Raw genomic sequence first — 15,310 nt, forward strand, 5'->3', positions numbered from 1 at the left:
AAATCATGATCAACTGTTTACCCAAGGTCCAGGAAGTTTCACTCAATCAGAATGACCAACCCAATTGTATTACTAGCTAGTCTGAATTAAAGACCCACTACCTTTCATTCTGGGAAAGTAACAACTCTGTTCCACAAATAATACAGGTAAGTGATCATTTTAATGGATGCGGTTCCTCATGCAAAGTGAAAACTACAATGCATGTTGAGAAGATTCGATTGCCCTTTTGGAGTATTTCCCTGAAACAGTTTCATTTTCCCCAAATCCGAAGCCATTCATCCAAATGAATGACAATATAAAGACAGCTTCCATTGAAATTAACGTGCTTTCCATGTGGACCAGCAGTACTTTTAACAGTTACTGACGTGGTTTAAACTTTTTACATTATTTTTCACACTTATCAACTTTGGTTCTTATTTTCTTGACTTTTATTTTGAAGGGTTGATGTCATGTCCACAGTGATTGAACCGATCATGTATAATAATAACAAAAAAAGTTTAACTCAAAATGTAGAAATTTAAACATCTCAAGATCCTCCCAAATTATACAGGCTGAATGTGGATCCACATGTGTCTTTGACTCAATTCAAAATGGACCCCCAGCCACAATAGCAACAACGCAAAGCCTTTTGAAAGACTAGGCGGATGTTCTGTGTTATTATTGCTTACTTATACCCAATCCTTTATCTTGATTCTTAAGAAGTGCATGGGGAGCAGGGTGCTGGTGTTTGATTTGGAATTGGGCATTTAATTCAACTAGATCCCCTTGAAAGCCCCAGAAACGCTGCCTCGTGTGTCATGTGTGTGATGGGCACTCTGTTGTGAATTATTAACAATGCTAATGTGTAAAAAATCTCCTATTGTTAATATAAGGATGTTGCACTGAGAACAATGATTTCTCCTGTTCTGAAGTGGGAACTAATGGAATCATTAACATTGCATACGCAATTTGGACACCCAGCCCTCACCCACATCCATACCATCACAAAAGAGCTAAAGTTTGTTTTCACCATTTAGAAAATATATGTGGAAGGTTAAATGAAAATATACAATTATTAATACAACAGTTAGAATGAAGCGCTATAGGTTTAGGATGATTTTAAAAAACGAATCAAATTTCCCTTTGCAGCGCACTCTCTGGTTATTTTCTTGGTTTATAGGCGAGAGGTAAAGTGTATAAAAAAAGGCCGCCTCCTCTTCTTTCTTTCCATTGGCTGGCGGACTCCATCACGCAATCGCTTTTGCCTCTGGCAAGAATGCCTCCCAGTACTTTATCAGCTAAAGAGGGAGAAGTACAAGAACATTGTCACCCATGTTCCCAAAACAATTCAGATAGTCTTACCATTGGAAACTGCTTTCTTATACCAAATAACTCATGCGTTATGTAATGACCCAGTCTTTATTTAGCAGGGTCCATATTCAAAACATGTGCTTAAATAGGATAAAATACCCCTGTCCATATGAAAGGGCTAAATGTATCCAAGATCAGCACTCATGTTCTGAGACACTTTATGAAGAATACAGGCCCAGGTTTACTCCATTGAGCAGAAACTATTACCTGTTGCTGCGACTGTAGCAGAGACTCCAGGTATTTGATGATCTGTTTCTTGAAATCGCGGGCCTTCTCTTTCTGTTCGAAAAAATGACAACACGAGCAAAACATTGTTTTTCTATACTCTCCATCTTATCCAGCACCTAACCCCCCCCCCCTCCCCTCCCCCCAGAATAAAAATATGTTTTACCTCAAACCTGAGCACCTCCTTGCGAACTGTAGCTGACACTCTGTCAAAGTCTCTCTCATACTGAGTCACCTTGGCCTCCCACTAGGAAAGAGAGGAGTTGAGAAAGGAGGCACATTTGGTATGTAAGCAAAGCACATTTACTTCCCTTTAGGTTACCATTTGGTTTGTATGCCAATGTGTACAGTTGAGTCAAATCCAGTAAAATTAATAATAATAAATGCCACAGTGGATCCTAGGGATCAATGTTAAGAAACACGCTAGTGGTGGGAAATGGGTGAAAGGCACAATCTGAGAGTTTAATTTCTGGTAAAAAGTGATGCCATCACTTCTTGGAGGACTGAAAGTAAGAGGAACAGGTGCATTTTATTGGCATTAGTCAAACAGTGACTTTCATGTCACGTGATTTGTGTATGTACTTGGTCCGTTTGCAACAGGGGACAGAACTTCCTGACTGTGTGTTTAAGACATTAGGGCACGATTCAGAAAATGTTTAGCGACGTAAAATCCAATTACATTTTTTTTATTCGAAAAGTCTATATGTATTCCCTCCCTTTTCAATTTGTTTTCTTCCATTTGGTGCCTAATGAACACAACCCGGAGAGACAAAAGGTATTGGGCAGTACAGGCGTCGGGCAGCGCGCTACCTCAGTGATGTCATCCTTGGCCTGCTGCAGCTTGTCAGGTTTGTTGGCCCACAGCAGCTTGGCCTCTGTCTCCCTCTTTTTCTGCAGCATGTTCTGAGCATCCTGCCAGCGCTGCCACGTCTTCATCCGCTGGTCAAAGGAGGCCTGAGGAGAGAAACGCACACCATTTAACGGTCTCATCTCAGGGTGAGAGTTATTATGGTGTGTTGCCTATAGCTGCGTCGGAAAACGTTACTCTTATTAGGGCTGTGGCAGTCACTTACATTTGTCAGCCAAGTTATTGTCATGCAAAAACAGACGGTTTCACGGTAACTGACCATTAATTAACAAGCACGTTTAGCTTCACCAGGCCTCCACACCTTTGGAACATCTACATTTAAAAAAGTAATATACACGATCAAAGAAAATACATGTATTTTAGTCAGGTCTAAAGAAACACAAAGAGAATGCATTTCAGAAGAATAGAATGAGTTAGCCTACTGTATGTTATCTGGCTATGCTCCATGCCATAGGTCTGTTAAGAAATGCTTAAAGTCCAGTGCCATTATTGTATACGGAACAAAAATATAAAACGCAACATGCAACAATTTCAAAGATTTTGCTGAGGAAATCAGTCAATTTAAATAACTTCAATAGACCCTAATCTATGGATTTCCCATAACTGGGCACTGGGGAGCCAGGCCCAGCCAATCAGACAGCAGGAGCGGTAGAGATACTCTCAATGATTGATTGGCTATGAAAAGCCAACTGACATTTACTTCTGAGGTGCTGACCTGTTGCACCCTCAACAACTACTGTGATTATTATTATTTGACCATGCTGGTCATTTATGAACATTTGAACATCTTGGCCATGTACTGTTATAATCTCTACCTGGCACAGCCAGAAGAGGACTGGCCACCCCTCATAGCCTGGTTCCTCTCTAGGTTTCGGCCTTTCTAGGGAGTTTTTCCTAGCCACCGTGCTTCTACACCTGCATTGCTTGCCGTTTGGGGTTTTAGGCTGGGTTTCTGTACAGCACTTTGAGATATCAGCTGATGTAAGAAAGGCTTTATAAATTTGATTTGATCAGAATGAGTTTTTCCCCCCACAAAAGGGAAGTAGACAAATACTCCTCAGCTAGATTTAGAGGTATTTGGCAACTTTAGTTGTGAATGATACAAACCTTAATGTCTTTAGAAATCAAAACATATGGGCTGCCTGATGAAACTATAGGCTATTGATGATTTGAGAAGGTAAAAAAAAAAAAGCAGCTTCCTCACCTCAGCTGTTCTCTCATCAAGTGATCATATTTTCACCCATCAGACTATTCTCAATTGAATCTTTACTCATGTCATTTGTTTGTTCGGCTTTGTTGTTAGGCTTTGAAACATCCACAATGACCATGTTTTATAGTGTTTCAACCTGCTGTATAACCTCATTGAGGTAAGTTTTGAAATCATGTTTTGATGATAAGTGTTTGATGTCATTTTCGATTGCATTTGCATTGATGTGTATAGTGGTTAGAGGGACAATAGAGCAAAGAGTACCAGGTCATTAGGACCTGATGGTCATTAGCAAGTTGGGTACTACCAACATGTCCAGAGTGCATCAGAGGAGATCACCGTGACTCCACGGTCTCATGGAATTTTACTGCGGTCATGTCACGACTACCGGTGTCATGTTAATACGGTCACCGCAACAGCCTTAGTCATAATCAAATCGCTTCCTCAGTCCCTTTTTCCTCAATACCTCACTCTGAAAGTGCCCTTACCGCCGCCCTCTTCCTCCAATGTGCTTTGAGAAAGGGGAAAGAACTGGAGGAAAAAAGGACGAGGAAACAAGGATTTAACAGCTTTTAACATTTTCAGACACAGCCTGTGTTATGCCATTGACTCTCTGTAGGTACCCGGACAGATCCCAGCAGGCGGATGTAGTCGGCGAGCAGCTCGGCGAAGCAGAACGAGTCGCTGGCTGCCTGCTCTTGGTGCAGCTGCTCCATCTTGTCCTCCACCTCGGCCAGCTGGGAGAGGGCTCTGGACAGGGCCGTGTTGTCCTCCGAGCTGCCTAGCATCGCCACGCTCTTGGCAAAGCCACCCGTGTTTACCGACAACTCTGGGGAGAGTAGAGGGTGGAAGTTAAGCATGTGCCGCTTAAAGCCTTAAAGCGTGTGTGTAGTTTGGTGGGAAAAGGGGACAACAAGAAGACATATTTCCATTCCACACATAATAGGTGGCCATGCACTGCTTATAGCCTTGTGTGTCCATCTGAGTCTGTCCGATAAAACACTTGTATTCCATTGTACCTTTCCTGTGTCCAACCAGAGAGTCCACCATGATGTGGAGCTTCCTCAGCTGCTGGTCCTCAGCTTCCACTTCCTGCAGTTTCTCCTCAAACCACTGGTAACACAGCATGACACAGGCAACAGCACATTAGAGCCGCAACGGTTGTATCTATTGTGCAAGATAGTGGGTGCATTTGTTTTAGTGATGCTGGGTCCATTCACCTGGGTGGGTGTAGACTTCACTTTAAAATAAGCACACTCCGCTACTGAGGCCACGGGTGAGGTAAAATGAACGCACCCAGTCAAACGGAGACTGTGTCACAGTGGTCAATGGAGGGAGACTCACCACATCCGACTCATTCATTTTGATGGTCATCTTGCTGAGGGAGTCTGTAGCCCTGTTGATCATCTTCAGGAAGCCGGCGCCGCTCAGAGCCTGGGTGTTGTGAGCCCTGGGCATCTACAACACACACACACACACACCTTAAGAGAGTCACATCAGGGTCGCATTCATTAGTGCACAACGTAGCAAAACGCTTTGCAGTCAGGTCTCTTGTGGTCAATTGAAATGGCTACAAATTCACATATGGAAAAATCCTAATTGGAAATGGACGGCGCTCTGAAATTCTTGAATCAGACCCCGATGCACACATGGATGACAAGTCTGAACAATATTTATCACTTTTCACACAGCGTGTGAAAATGTAACAGAAAGCCTATCAAGCATTTTAACAGAAAATGGGACAGCAGGGTCCTGAGACATTAAATGGGTCATGTGCAGGGCAAGCACATGCGTGTGTGGATAGACAGACAGTATCTTTGTGTGAGGGTGGTGCACGCACACACGTCGAGCTTACATCGTCCCTCTCCAAGAATTCTCTGACGTCAGGGTCTTGTATCAGTGATGGGTGGAACACCACTCTCTGCAGATACCTTTTGGGATGACAATACCGAACAAATGAAACATTTCACTACAGTTACATTGGGGTCATTTAGTCCGAACTTCTAATTGACCTCCCAACTTTTTGCATACTACCTTCACAACCAAGTCCCTATGCAATGGCTCATTAAAAAGTGCTCATCTACAAGTTATACTATCACGGTTCCAAGTCTACTGCTACCCATCACCGTTTTGCCAATACAGGAAACCTCAAGAGGAAAGCCCATTCGGTACCTCTCCAGAGCCGCCCTCCTCCTCTCCACAAACTCAGCCGACGAGTTGTCCTCTTTTCCCACTTTGACTTTAGTCATGCCTGTCCGAAACATGACAAATCAATTAGGCTAAAACACACATACAAATGGTCAAAACCAGGACAAACACATCAATAGGTCAAAGACCCACGAACCAAAATTGATCCTTTGACAATGGAAAATGGTGGAAAATGCATGGCCCCCATTGAGAAACTATGAATGATTTGCTGCCTAAAGCGACATTAACTCAAGGTATACAATTATGCGTATACTATAGATTACCCATAATGCTCTTCTCAGGCGGCGGGGGCACAATGTAGCCATTCAGTGTGTGTTTATCTGAGAGCTTCTCGTAAAGGCCTAAGAAGTCACTGAAACGCCGGCGCACTGTGAACGTCTTACTGCGGAACATGGGCAGCGTGGTCTAAAAGAGAGAGGAGCGGAGATGCAAAGTGTTAGCTAAGGGGTAAAGAAGACACTGAACTGGAAAAGGCTTAGAAAATGTTTCATTGATTGCAGTGATATTACCTGTGTGGAGACTTTGTAGGCCATGTAAGCGTTCATGCCATCCCCTGTAGAATGAAAGACAATTATTAACTGGACAATTATACTAAGGGGTAAAACCACCATCAATTTTAAACTTCTTGGTTTGACCCCTTTTATTGTTGTGTTACTTTTGTTTAAAAAAAATAGGACCTTCACGTATTACATTGATATGGGTACGCCCTTCACTCTCACTTCAGAGAAAGGAAGGAGAGGAACCAGGAAAAGAGAAGCAGCAGGCATTGAGAGAATGAGGAAGCAGTTTATTTTTTACGACAACATTGATGCAGGGTTCATCATAATAGGTGTCATTTTCACAGAAGGAAGAAAACGGTGAAATGTAGTGAAACTCACCAACTTTCTCTGGATTGGTTATTGAGATATTCAGCTCAAATCTATCCTCAACCTCCTCTTCCAACTGCATATGGTAGAGACAAAATGGTCATTCAAATCAGTCAATGGGCATTATCTGAAATGTTTTCACAACAAGTTCACATACAAAATAGTGATGTTGTATTGTTGGAGCCAGACAATTTAGAATAAGAACTATACTGAACACGTAAAAAAAAAAAAAAAAAGTGTTGGTTCCATGTTTCATGCGCTGAAATTAAAGATCCCAGACATTTGGGGACAAATGTGTTAGTGAGCATTTCTCCTTTGCCAAGATAATCCATTCCCCCGACAGGTGTGGCATATCAAGAAGCTGATTAAACAGCATGATCATTACACAGGTGCCGCTTTGTCACAACAATGCCACAGATGTCAACTTTGCACAGCCATTAGAAGAGTGGGACAACATTCCACAATCAACAGCCTGATCAACTATATGCGAAGGAGATGTGTCACGCTTTATGAGGCAAATGGTGGTCTGAGCCACAACCCTACTTTCATTTTTTTTTATCCTGTTACCAACAAATGCATATCTGTATTCCCAGTCATGTGAAATCCATAGATTAGGGCCTAAGTAAATGTATTGCAAATGACTGATTTCTTTATAACTGGTATTGTACACACATCTAAATACATTTTCCTTGATTACTTTCTAATCCTATCACCCCTCCCCAATTTGGAGAAAACTAGTGAACAACTATTAAGCTTCTACTTCCATCTTTAAAAAAAATATATATATATATAAAAGAAGAAGCTGGAAGTAGAAGCTTAAGAGTTGTTGTTCACTAGTTTTCTCCAATGTGGGGGGGGGTGGTATATATATATACACACACACACACACACATATACAGACATTTTATGGGCACAGTCTATTTTACAATAGTTATATTTTGTTTGTTTTTACTCATGTCCGTCCTCTAACCTCAACAATCTATTTCTTTCACAAAAGTTCTGAACCTATATACGTTTTACAGACACGGTATGTTTTACATTAGTTAGCTGGTTATTAGTGCCACCCTTCAGCTCCATTCAGCCCCTCCCAGCTATCTTAACACCATCCATATTGGATTTCTATTTGCCTTGTATTTTTCCAACTGTGTTGTATCAAACATTCTGAACCTTACTAAATTTCTACAGATTGTCAATTATTAAAGTATATTATTGATTGATTGACTTTTCAGATCACTCAGTAGTGCCATCTGAAGAGTTAGCACCAGGTAAATGTTGCAATTCTTCAGCCATTCCTCGACCAGTGACCAAAAACAAGCTACATATGGACAGTACTAAAACAGATGATCTAATGATTCTATCTCTTCGCAGCAAAATCTGCAGATCTGGGAAGGTTATATCCCCATATATATATGGATAGAACCTTCCCACACACATACATAAAGAATTTAAATAGAAAAATTCCTCATTCAGTTTCACACTCGTGAACCCCCCCCAATACCTTGCGACCCCACTGAGAATCACTGCGCCAGCTCACACGACCTGTGCTGATTGACAGTTTGATGGTCCAATCAGAGGACTGAGTGTGCGGTTCACTAGCACATTTTTTTTTTTTGCAAGTGAGATGCTGCGGCTACTGTCTTGATGCATGTAGAGTAATCCACGGAGACTCAAGTCTGAAGTAAGTTCATATCGTGTCGAGTATCAAGTCAAATTTGTGACTCGAGTTCACACCTCTTCCAGATACACACTTGACTGAGTCAATTGACATAACCAAGGTGGTGGAAGAAAGGCATGTACAGCTGTATTTTGAATGACCTGTAAATTGTACAACACTGAATACCCATGTTGGGATGCTCTGTGGGAGTGAACACATGTGAATGAGCAGTTAAAACCCCTTAAGGTCAATGTATACGCACCCACGGAAATCGAATTAACAATACAAAAGTTGGTTTAGTTGCAGTTCTGTACCGTACTGTAATGTACTGTACCTCCTCCAGGGTCTTGGGTTGCGGTTTGGAAGCACTTGCTGAGACTGAGGGAGCAGGGGCAGACGCAGAGGGCTTGGCTGCCTCTTTCTTTTTTCTGTCATTCCTAGGGCTGTCCAGAGACAGCTCTACGGTGGCTTCTTAAAGAGGGGAGCAGAAACAAAAGAGAGAGCGATGAGGGTAGTAAGACTAAAAATTCATGGTATTGGAGGCAGTCACGCTTTTTCAAATTTAAGTTAATTGGAGTCAATTCCCACATATCCAATTTACCCCAAACCTGTTTATTTTCTTTGCATCAGTACTCCTCTACCTGTCGAACATGCTGGTTGCCACAAACTCACTCAAAGGTCTGGAAGATCTGACTACAATAGAGCCACTGTCTCTGTCAGGGAATAGTGACAACGGCACTCTTCTTCCAGACTAAATCATATTGTCAATATTTTCTGAGTCCATGGTAGAAAAGCCAATGGGAGAATCAATTGAAGATTTTGACAGATATTTCACTCCAGTCTTTTGGTCAGGTGAGTGTGTGAGTCCACGTGAGAGGGGCCACATTCCTCATGATCAACACCAGGAAGGTACTACTCTGTCTGTTTATTAATGTGAGTGAGGGGTCAGCAAAGGACACTCCTGTTTCAGCTTTCCTCTTCCTAACGGCACAACGCTGAGACAGCAGTTTCCTTATCAGCCCTAATGGCTTGCACACACACAGTTTTTGTTCATTTCATTGCTTGTTTCAAGCCCTCAGCAAATATAGCACGTTAAAATGTATCATTTGAAATATATGATTAATAACCTGTAAATTCTTACCTGCAAATATATCACGTTCCTCCTCATCAGAGTGGACTCCGTTGGTCTTGGAGTTGACGGAAACAGTACTGACTGCACTAGGGAGAGTAGTGATAGCCTCCTCAGTGAATATATCAGTGGGGTGCTCATTGAAGTTGTCACTCAGAGGACCGCAGACATTGCTAGCTTTGGCCACTGGTGCAAGTGCTTCTTTGAAGAAATCATTCTGGGGTTTCTTCGAGGCCTCACCCAGTGGTTCACTGAAGAGGTCCTCATCAGGTTCGTCAAAGATGCTAGTTTGTTGTTGCTTGGCGGTGTTACTTTGTCGTGGTTCAGCGAAAAGTTCGCTAGGCTCATCGTCAAAGAGGTCGCTCGGTGGCTCCTGGGGCATTGCAGCAACCGGTGTTTTGACTTCAATGAGTGGAGTGTCGTTGATAATGTCAGCCAATGGGTCGATGTCAGGTTTGGGAGGCTCCTTTAAGTCGTCACTTGCTGGTTCCATAAGGAGATTCATCATTGGAGCACTAGATGCCTCGCTTGCTGGTTCCATAAGGAGGTTCATCATTGGATCACTAGATGCCTCGCTTGCTGGTTCCATAAGGAGGCCCACCATTGGAGCACTAGATGCCTCGCTTGCTGGTTCCATAAGGAGGTCCACCATTGGAGCACTAGATCTCTCGCTTGCTGGTTCCATAAGGAGGTCCACCATTGGCGCACTAGATGCCTCGCTTGCTGGTTCACTAAGTATGTCCACCATTGGAGCACTAGATCCCTCGCTTGCTGGTTCCATAAGGAGGTCCACCATTGGCGCACTAGATGCCTGGCTTGCTGGTTCACTAAGGAGGTCCATCACTGGAGGACTAGATGCTTCACTCAGTGGTTTGGTTGAACTTGCGATATCACTTGCAGACAGCGAAGGGTCCATCTTTATCTCCAATGGGTTATCCTGGAGATGAAGAAAGAACAGCATTTCTCAAATCATGCAAATAAGCAAGGTTGCAGCAGCAACAACAGCAAAGACACTCACGACTCTGTCACGTTTTACAATTGATTTAACATCCATGTGAATTCCACTCAAACTACATTATAAGAGTCAAAGATATTTAAAACAAATACAAATAACTATTCCACATCAAAATGACGCCAGGACAGCGGAGTCAATCACCACCTTCCGGAGACACCTGAAACCCCACCTCTTTAAGGAATACCTAGGATAGGATAAGTAATCCCTCTCACACCCCCCTTTAAGATTTAGATGCACTATTGTAAAGTGACTGTTCCACTGGATGTCATAAGGTGAATGCACCAATTTGTAAGTCGCTCTGGATAAGAGCGTCTGCTAAATGACTTAAATGTAAATGTAAAATAAGTAACTGCACAGAAGAAATAGAGAACTTACCAGGAATAACACAAAACGTCTGTCAGGTCTACACAGATAAATACATGTCTACCACAACTTCTAAGAGGAGGAATTCATCGTTTTCCAGGAATCAAAGATTGCGTTCAGAAGCCTGATTGAAGAATTAAAACTTGGGTTCTATGGAAAACTTCCTGGTAGTGAGCATGTGGCCACATCTGAGACTCACATGACTGGAGGCTGAGCTTTAGCCTCCCTTCCTGTACTTTTACAGCAATATGAGGTTCACTTGACATGTGCAAACTCCAGGGTGTGACCTATACTCAAACTTGCCCTCCTACACCCTGAGTGAGTAATTTAGCTGACAAAGCTGTTGGGTTCACCGACAGAGTGTTTTTTTTTTTTAGAAAAGTCTGCACAAGAATCTAAAACAGTGGAGCTATGGAGCAGGTAGGGACAGTTCACTCCAAAAGCAAAGCTTTTCAAATGTTTTCAGGAAAGTACTCCACTGTCAGGATAAATCCACATCATGGGTTGTGTAGATCATGGGTTGTCTTACGAGCGAGCGGGGGGGGGTCACGGCACTTAGAATGCAGCTATAAAGTATGCAGGCACGTGCTCATCTAACATCTTATTCTAAAGAAACATGGGCATTACTAAGGAGTCGATTCCCCCCTAAGGAGTTGAAGCCTCCACTCTTCTGTGGATATTGGAACATTGCGGTGGGGATTTGCATCCATTCAGCAACAAGAGCATTAGTGAAGTTGTCCACTAATGTTGGGCGATTAGGCCTGGCTCGCAGTCGGCATTCCAATTCACCCCAAAGGTGTTCGATGGGGTGGAGGTCTGTGCATGCCAGTCAAGTTCTTCCACACCGATCTCGACAATCCCTTTCTGTATGGACCTCGCTTTGTAAACAGGGGCAGTGTCATGCTGAAACAAGAAAGGGCAGTCCCCAAACTGCGGTCGAAGTTAGAAACACAGAATCGTCATTGTATGCTGTAGAGTTAAGATTTCCAGTCACTTAATTTCAGTCACAGGAAATATTAACACTACAGCATACAATGATGATTCTGTGTTTCTAACTTTGTGACAACAGTTTGGGGAAGGCCCTTTCCCATGAAAAACATCCCCAGACCATCATTCCTCCTCCACCAAACTGTACAGTTGGCACTATGCATTGGCGCAGTTAGCATTCACCTGGCATCCACCAAACCCATATTCATCAGTTGGACTGCCAGATGGTGAAGCATGATTCCTCACTCCAGAGAATGTTTCCACTGCTCCAAGCGTTACACCAATCCAGCCGCTGTTTGGCTGTGCGCATGATGGTGTGCGGCTTCTCGGCCATAGAAACCCATTTCACGAAGCTGCTGACAAACCGTTCTTGTGCTGACATCACAATTGCAACGCCATGGTCCTTCTACACACGCTCAATATAAATAACTAACTAACACACTTAACTAGGCAAGTCAGTTAAGAACATATTCTTATTTACAATGATGGCCTACCGAGGAACAGTGGGTTAAACTGCCTTGTTCAGGGGTAGAACGACAGATTTTTACCTTGTCAGCTCGGGGATTCGATCCAGCAACCTTACGGTTACAGGCCCAACACTCTAACCACTAGGCTACCTGCTGCCCCAGTGTCTGCACATACTTGGCCAAATCCTTTATAAATTCTTACACTGAAGTAGTTTGGGGAGAAAAGCTCTTACAGCATCTTACATAACCAAGCTTCACATGCTAGGTATTTTCTCTTAATCAAAAAGCAACAGGACCGACAAACTTCCGCTTTCTCTATTCATCCAGCAGGTCAGACGACAGGCACCAACCACACCAGGAATTCTCATCAGGTATTTAACCTAAACATCTGTCGTCACCACTGAGATGACTCCTTTGAAGGGTGTTCTACTCCAAAGTTCAAAACACAAAATGTATATTGTCCGGATTCTTTGAGGCCCACTGCAATTTTCCTCTGTTCCACAGAAACACAATTAATCAAAAACAAGACCACTCTTGGTCACTGACAGACTACACACTTTTCCTAACGCATACTTCACAATTTCCAACCACTCAAACCGGTCTCCCACATACGCATCTTTAACGCATCCCAACAAGAAGTGAATCATCATCATTCATACACGCATACTCCACTCCAATTTTAGACTATTTCCTTTTTTGTTCCAGATTTCGATACTACTGTTGCCCATTCCGAACATTCGTATTCGCCAACTTTGCTCGACCTGCTGCTTGATTCGATCTCAGCATCCACTTCTGCTACCTTCAAATTCCGAGTGTTTTTTTCAGCAGCGATAGTTTAATAGGACATGCAGCCTTATCTCTCGTGCAATTGATTTCAACGTGATAATTGATTGTTTTGTCAATGTTGCGTTTCTGTTTAGGTGACCCCCGTAACAAAGCGCAAATGGTTAAGGACTTGGGACACTTTAAAAAATGTTTTGACATCGGGTTATTATCATTAAGTCTTGTCAACCGGACGCAGCTACAGCGTCATTTTCAACTTAAGTTTTAAGAATATAAAATGGAACATTCAATATTATTTATTGTGGTACTGTACTCAGGTGAACAGTCCCCCGGGGACTTTTGGAAGAGCCACAAAGCTTGCGTTTATTGCGGTACGGTTTTGCAAACATAAGGAACGCATCTTTCATATCAGCGAGAAATAACGTAGAAATAAAAGTTTTAAATGACTACACACCTTTTATAGAGTTGGGGCTAGTGTTCCCACACCGCCATATCTCCATGTTTACAGCGCGTGTTTAGGGAAGACCGCTAACTAGCACAAGTGGTCGTCTATCTAGCATGCTCCGAACGCCTAACCTGTGTGGAAGGCCGCCAGAAACGTGTTGTGACTGAAAAATACTTCTGGCTGCAACTGTAATAGCAGGTTTAAATAGTGTACAGTGAGTGTATATTTAGTATTTGTGAAATTATTTTGATGTGATTTGAAAGTAAAGGGCTTTATGTTTCTAGAACCGTATCGCAATTGAACATCGGTTCACGTTTATATGGAGTATTTGGCTCTTTTGGCTGCCAGAGCCAGTCTACCTCTGAAAATAACATGTATTTGCACCTGAAGGAGTAAGTTAACGGTAGGACACGCCATACTCCGGGGTAACGTTAGCTGCTCCGGAGACGAGAGTTAGCCAGTTAATGCATATCCGGCTAGTTAGCCAACTAATAGCTTCGTGTCAATGAACCCAATGGATTTCACAGGCCCTTGTTAGCAATGTTTGGCAGCTATAGTAGCTAGCTACTTGGATAACAACCCGGGGAGTGCCGAGTTTTCTAGACAAAATATTTACGTTAGTAAGAAATCAACAACAGACACTCACTGTGCCAAGAAAAATGTCTTCTCCGTCATCACTGTCTTGGTCTCCAACTTCGTCAGGCTCCGGTTCCAGGTCCTCGGGAAAGGGAGGGGGACTACGCTCTGAACTGGTCGCCATCTTCATTCAACGCAAACAGACAGACAGCATCATATAAAACTTTTGAGACTGAGGGGAGGCAGAAAAAAATAACACCACCTACCGGCTCAAACAATGGTGTGCAAGTGCAGCCTACAATTCGGGGCATTCCTGCATCTGCAGGAACGCCTCCCTCACTGAGTTTCCAATTGGTTCCTTCATGAACATCCCCCCTCGATTATACCATTGGTTTTTGCATGGACGCCCCCACCCCCAGCACCCCTTGGGTTCCTGCAAGAGTATTCTTCAAATGTCATTGCTATGCTATTAATGTAGCATTTAATTAAAATGTCAATGTATTCAAATAAGCACTTTTATTTTGAAGGCCAACCAATACAGCCTGGAATCAAACCAGGGACTGTAGTGACCCCTCTTGCACCAAGATGCAGTGCCTTAGACTGCTGCGCCACCCAGGAGCCCAATACAATACAAAGAACAGTGGTTCTCAACTGGTCTTGCCTTGGGACCTAAATTGAACCAGGTTGTCTCAATCATGACCCAACATTCACACTGCGAAAAAATATTTGCCAAAATACAATCTGGAAAACTATTTTAATGCTATATTGATAGTAAATGTAGCAACTCTTTCATTTGTCAATAATAAGATTTTGCCTATATTCTTGACGAATAATCAACCAAAATAACGCCGCTAATAGCTATATTGAAAATACTGTGATTTTTTTTTTAAATCTGAGATTAAATTATAAAAAAATGTTAATGCATTATCATTTCTACACACTTTCTACCTGGTTTAAGTCCTTTAGGTTCTGACTGAAACATTTTTTCATTGTAAAAAAAAGTAATTTATTATTTTATTTTTTACTCAGTCACCCACAACCCATTCAAAACCTCAACCCACCAGTTGAGAATCACTGCCATAGAAGAAGGCCAACCAGGTCCGTGACACTCGCAGACCCAGTGGCTAGAGTGGTAGAGTGGTGAAACAGAATGTCTGTCTGTCCTTT

At 42.7% G+C, this 15,310-nt stretch overlaps 1 protein-coding gene across 4 annotated transcripts; it reads right to left on the reverse strand.

Moving 5' to 3' along the window:
• Nucleotides 1-141: 141 nt before the first annotated feature.
• Nucleotides 142-14,371, reverse strand: snx1a (sorting nexin 1a). 4 transcript variants are annotated; one of them, XM_046356963.1, is made up of 15 exons: nucleotides 14,214-14,371; nucleotides 9,520-10,444; nucleotides 8,698-8,846; nucleotides 6,737-6,800; nucleotides 6,368-6,411; nucleotides 6,122-6,263; nucleotides 5,823-5,901; nucleotides 5,506-5,581; nucleotides 4,995-5,108; nucleotides 4,670-4,763; nucleotides 4,274-4,479; nucleotides 2,386-2,529; nucleotides 1,742-1,822; nucleotides 1,558-1,629; nucleotides 142-1,277 (listed from the first exon to the last, which is right to left on the reverse strand). In XM_046356963.1, the coding sequence occupies exons 1-15, from the start codon at nucleotides 14,331-14,333 to the stop codon at nucleotides 1,227-1,229; spliced, it is 2,361 nt and encodes a 786-aa protein (XP_046212919.1). In that variant the 5' UTR covers nucleotides 14,334-14,371; the 3' UTR covers nucleotides 142-1,226. The 4 variants fall into 4 exon arrangements, with proteins under 4 accessions (XP_046212919.1, XP_046212929.1, XP_046212913.1 ...); XM_046356973.1 differs by having other exon boundaries at nucleotides 8,713-8,849; XM_046356957.1 differs by having other exon boundaries at nucleotides 8,698-8,849.
• Between the last annotated feature and the right edge of the window lie 939 nt (nucleotides 14,372-15,310).

This window comes from Oncorhynchus gorbuscha, linkage group LG01, assembly GCF_021184085.1.
Source record: "Oncorhynchus gorbuscha isolate QuinsamMale2020 ecotype Even-year linkage group LG01, OgorEven_v1.0, whole genome shotgun sequence".
Taxonomy (NCBI): domain Eukaryota; kingdom Metazoa; phylum Chordata; class Actinopteri; order Salmoniformes; family Salmonidae; genus Oncorhynchus; species Oncorhynchus gorbuscha.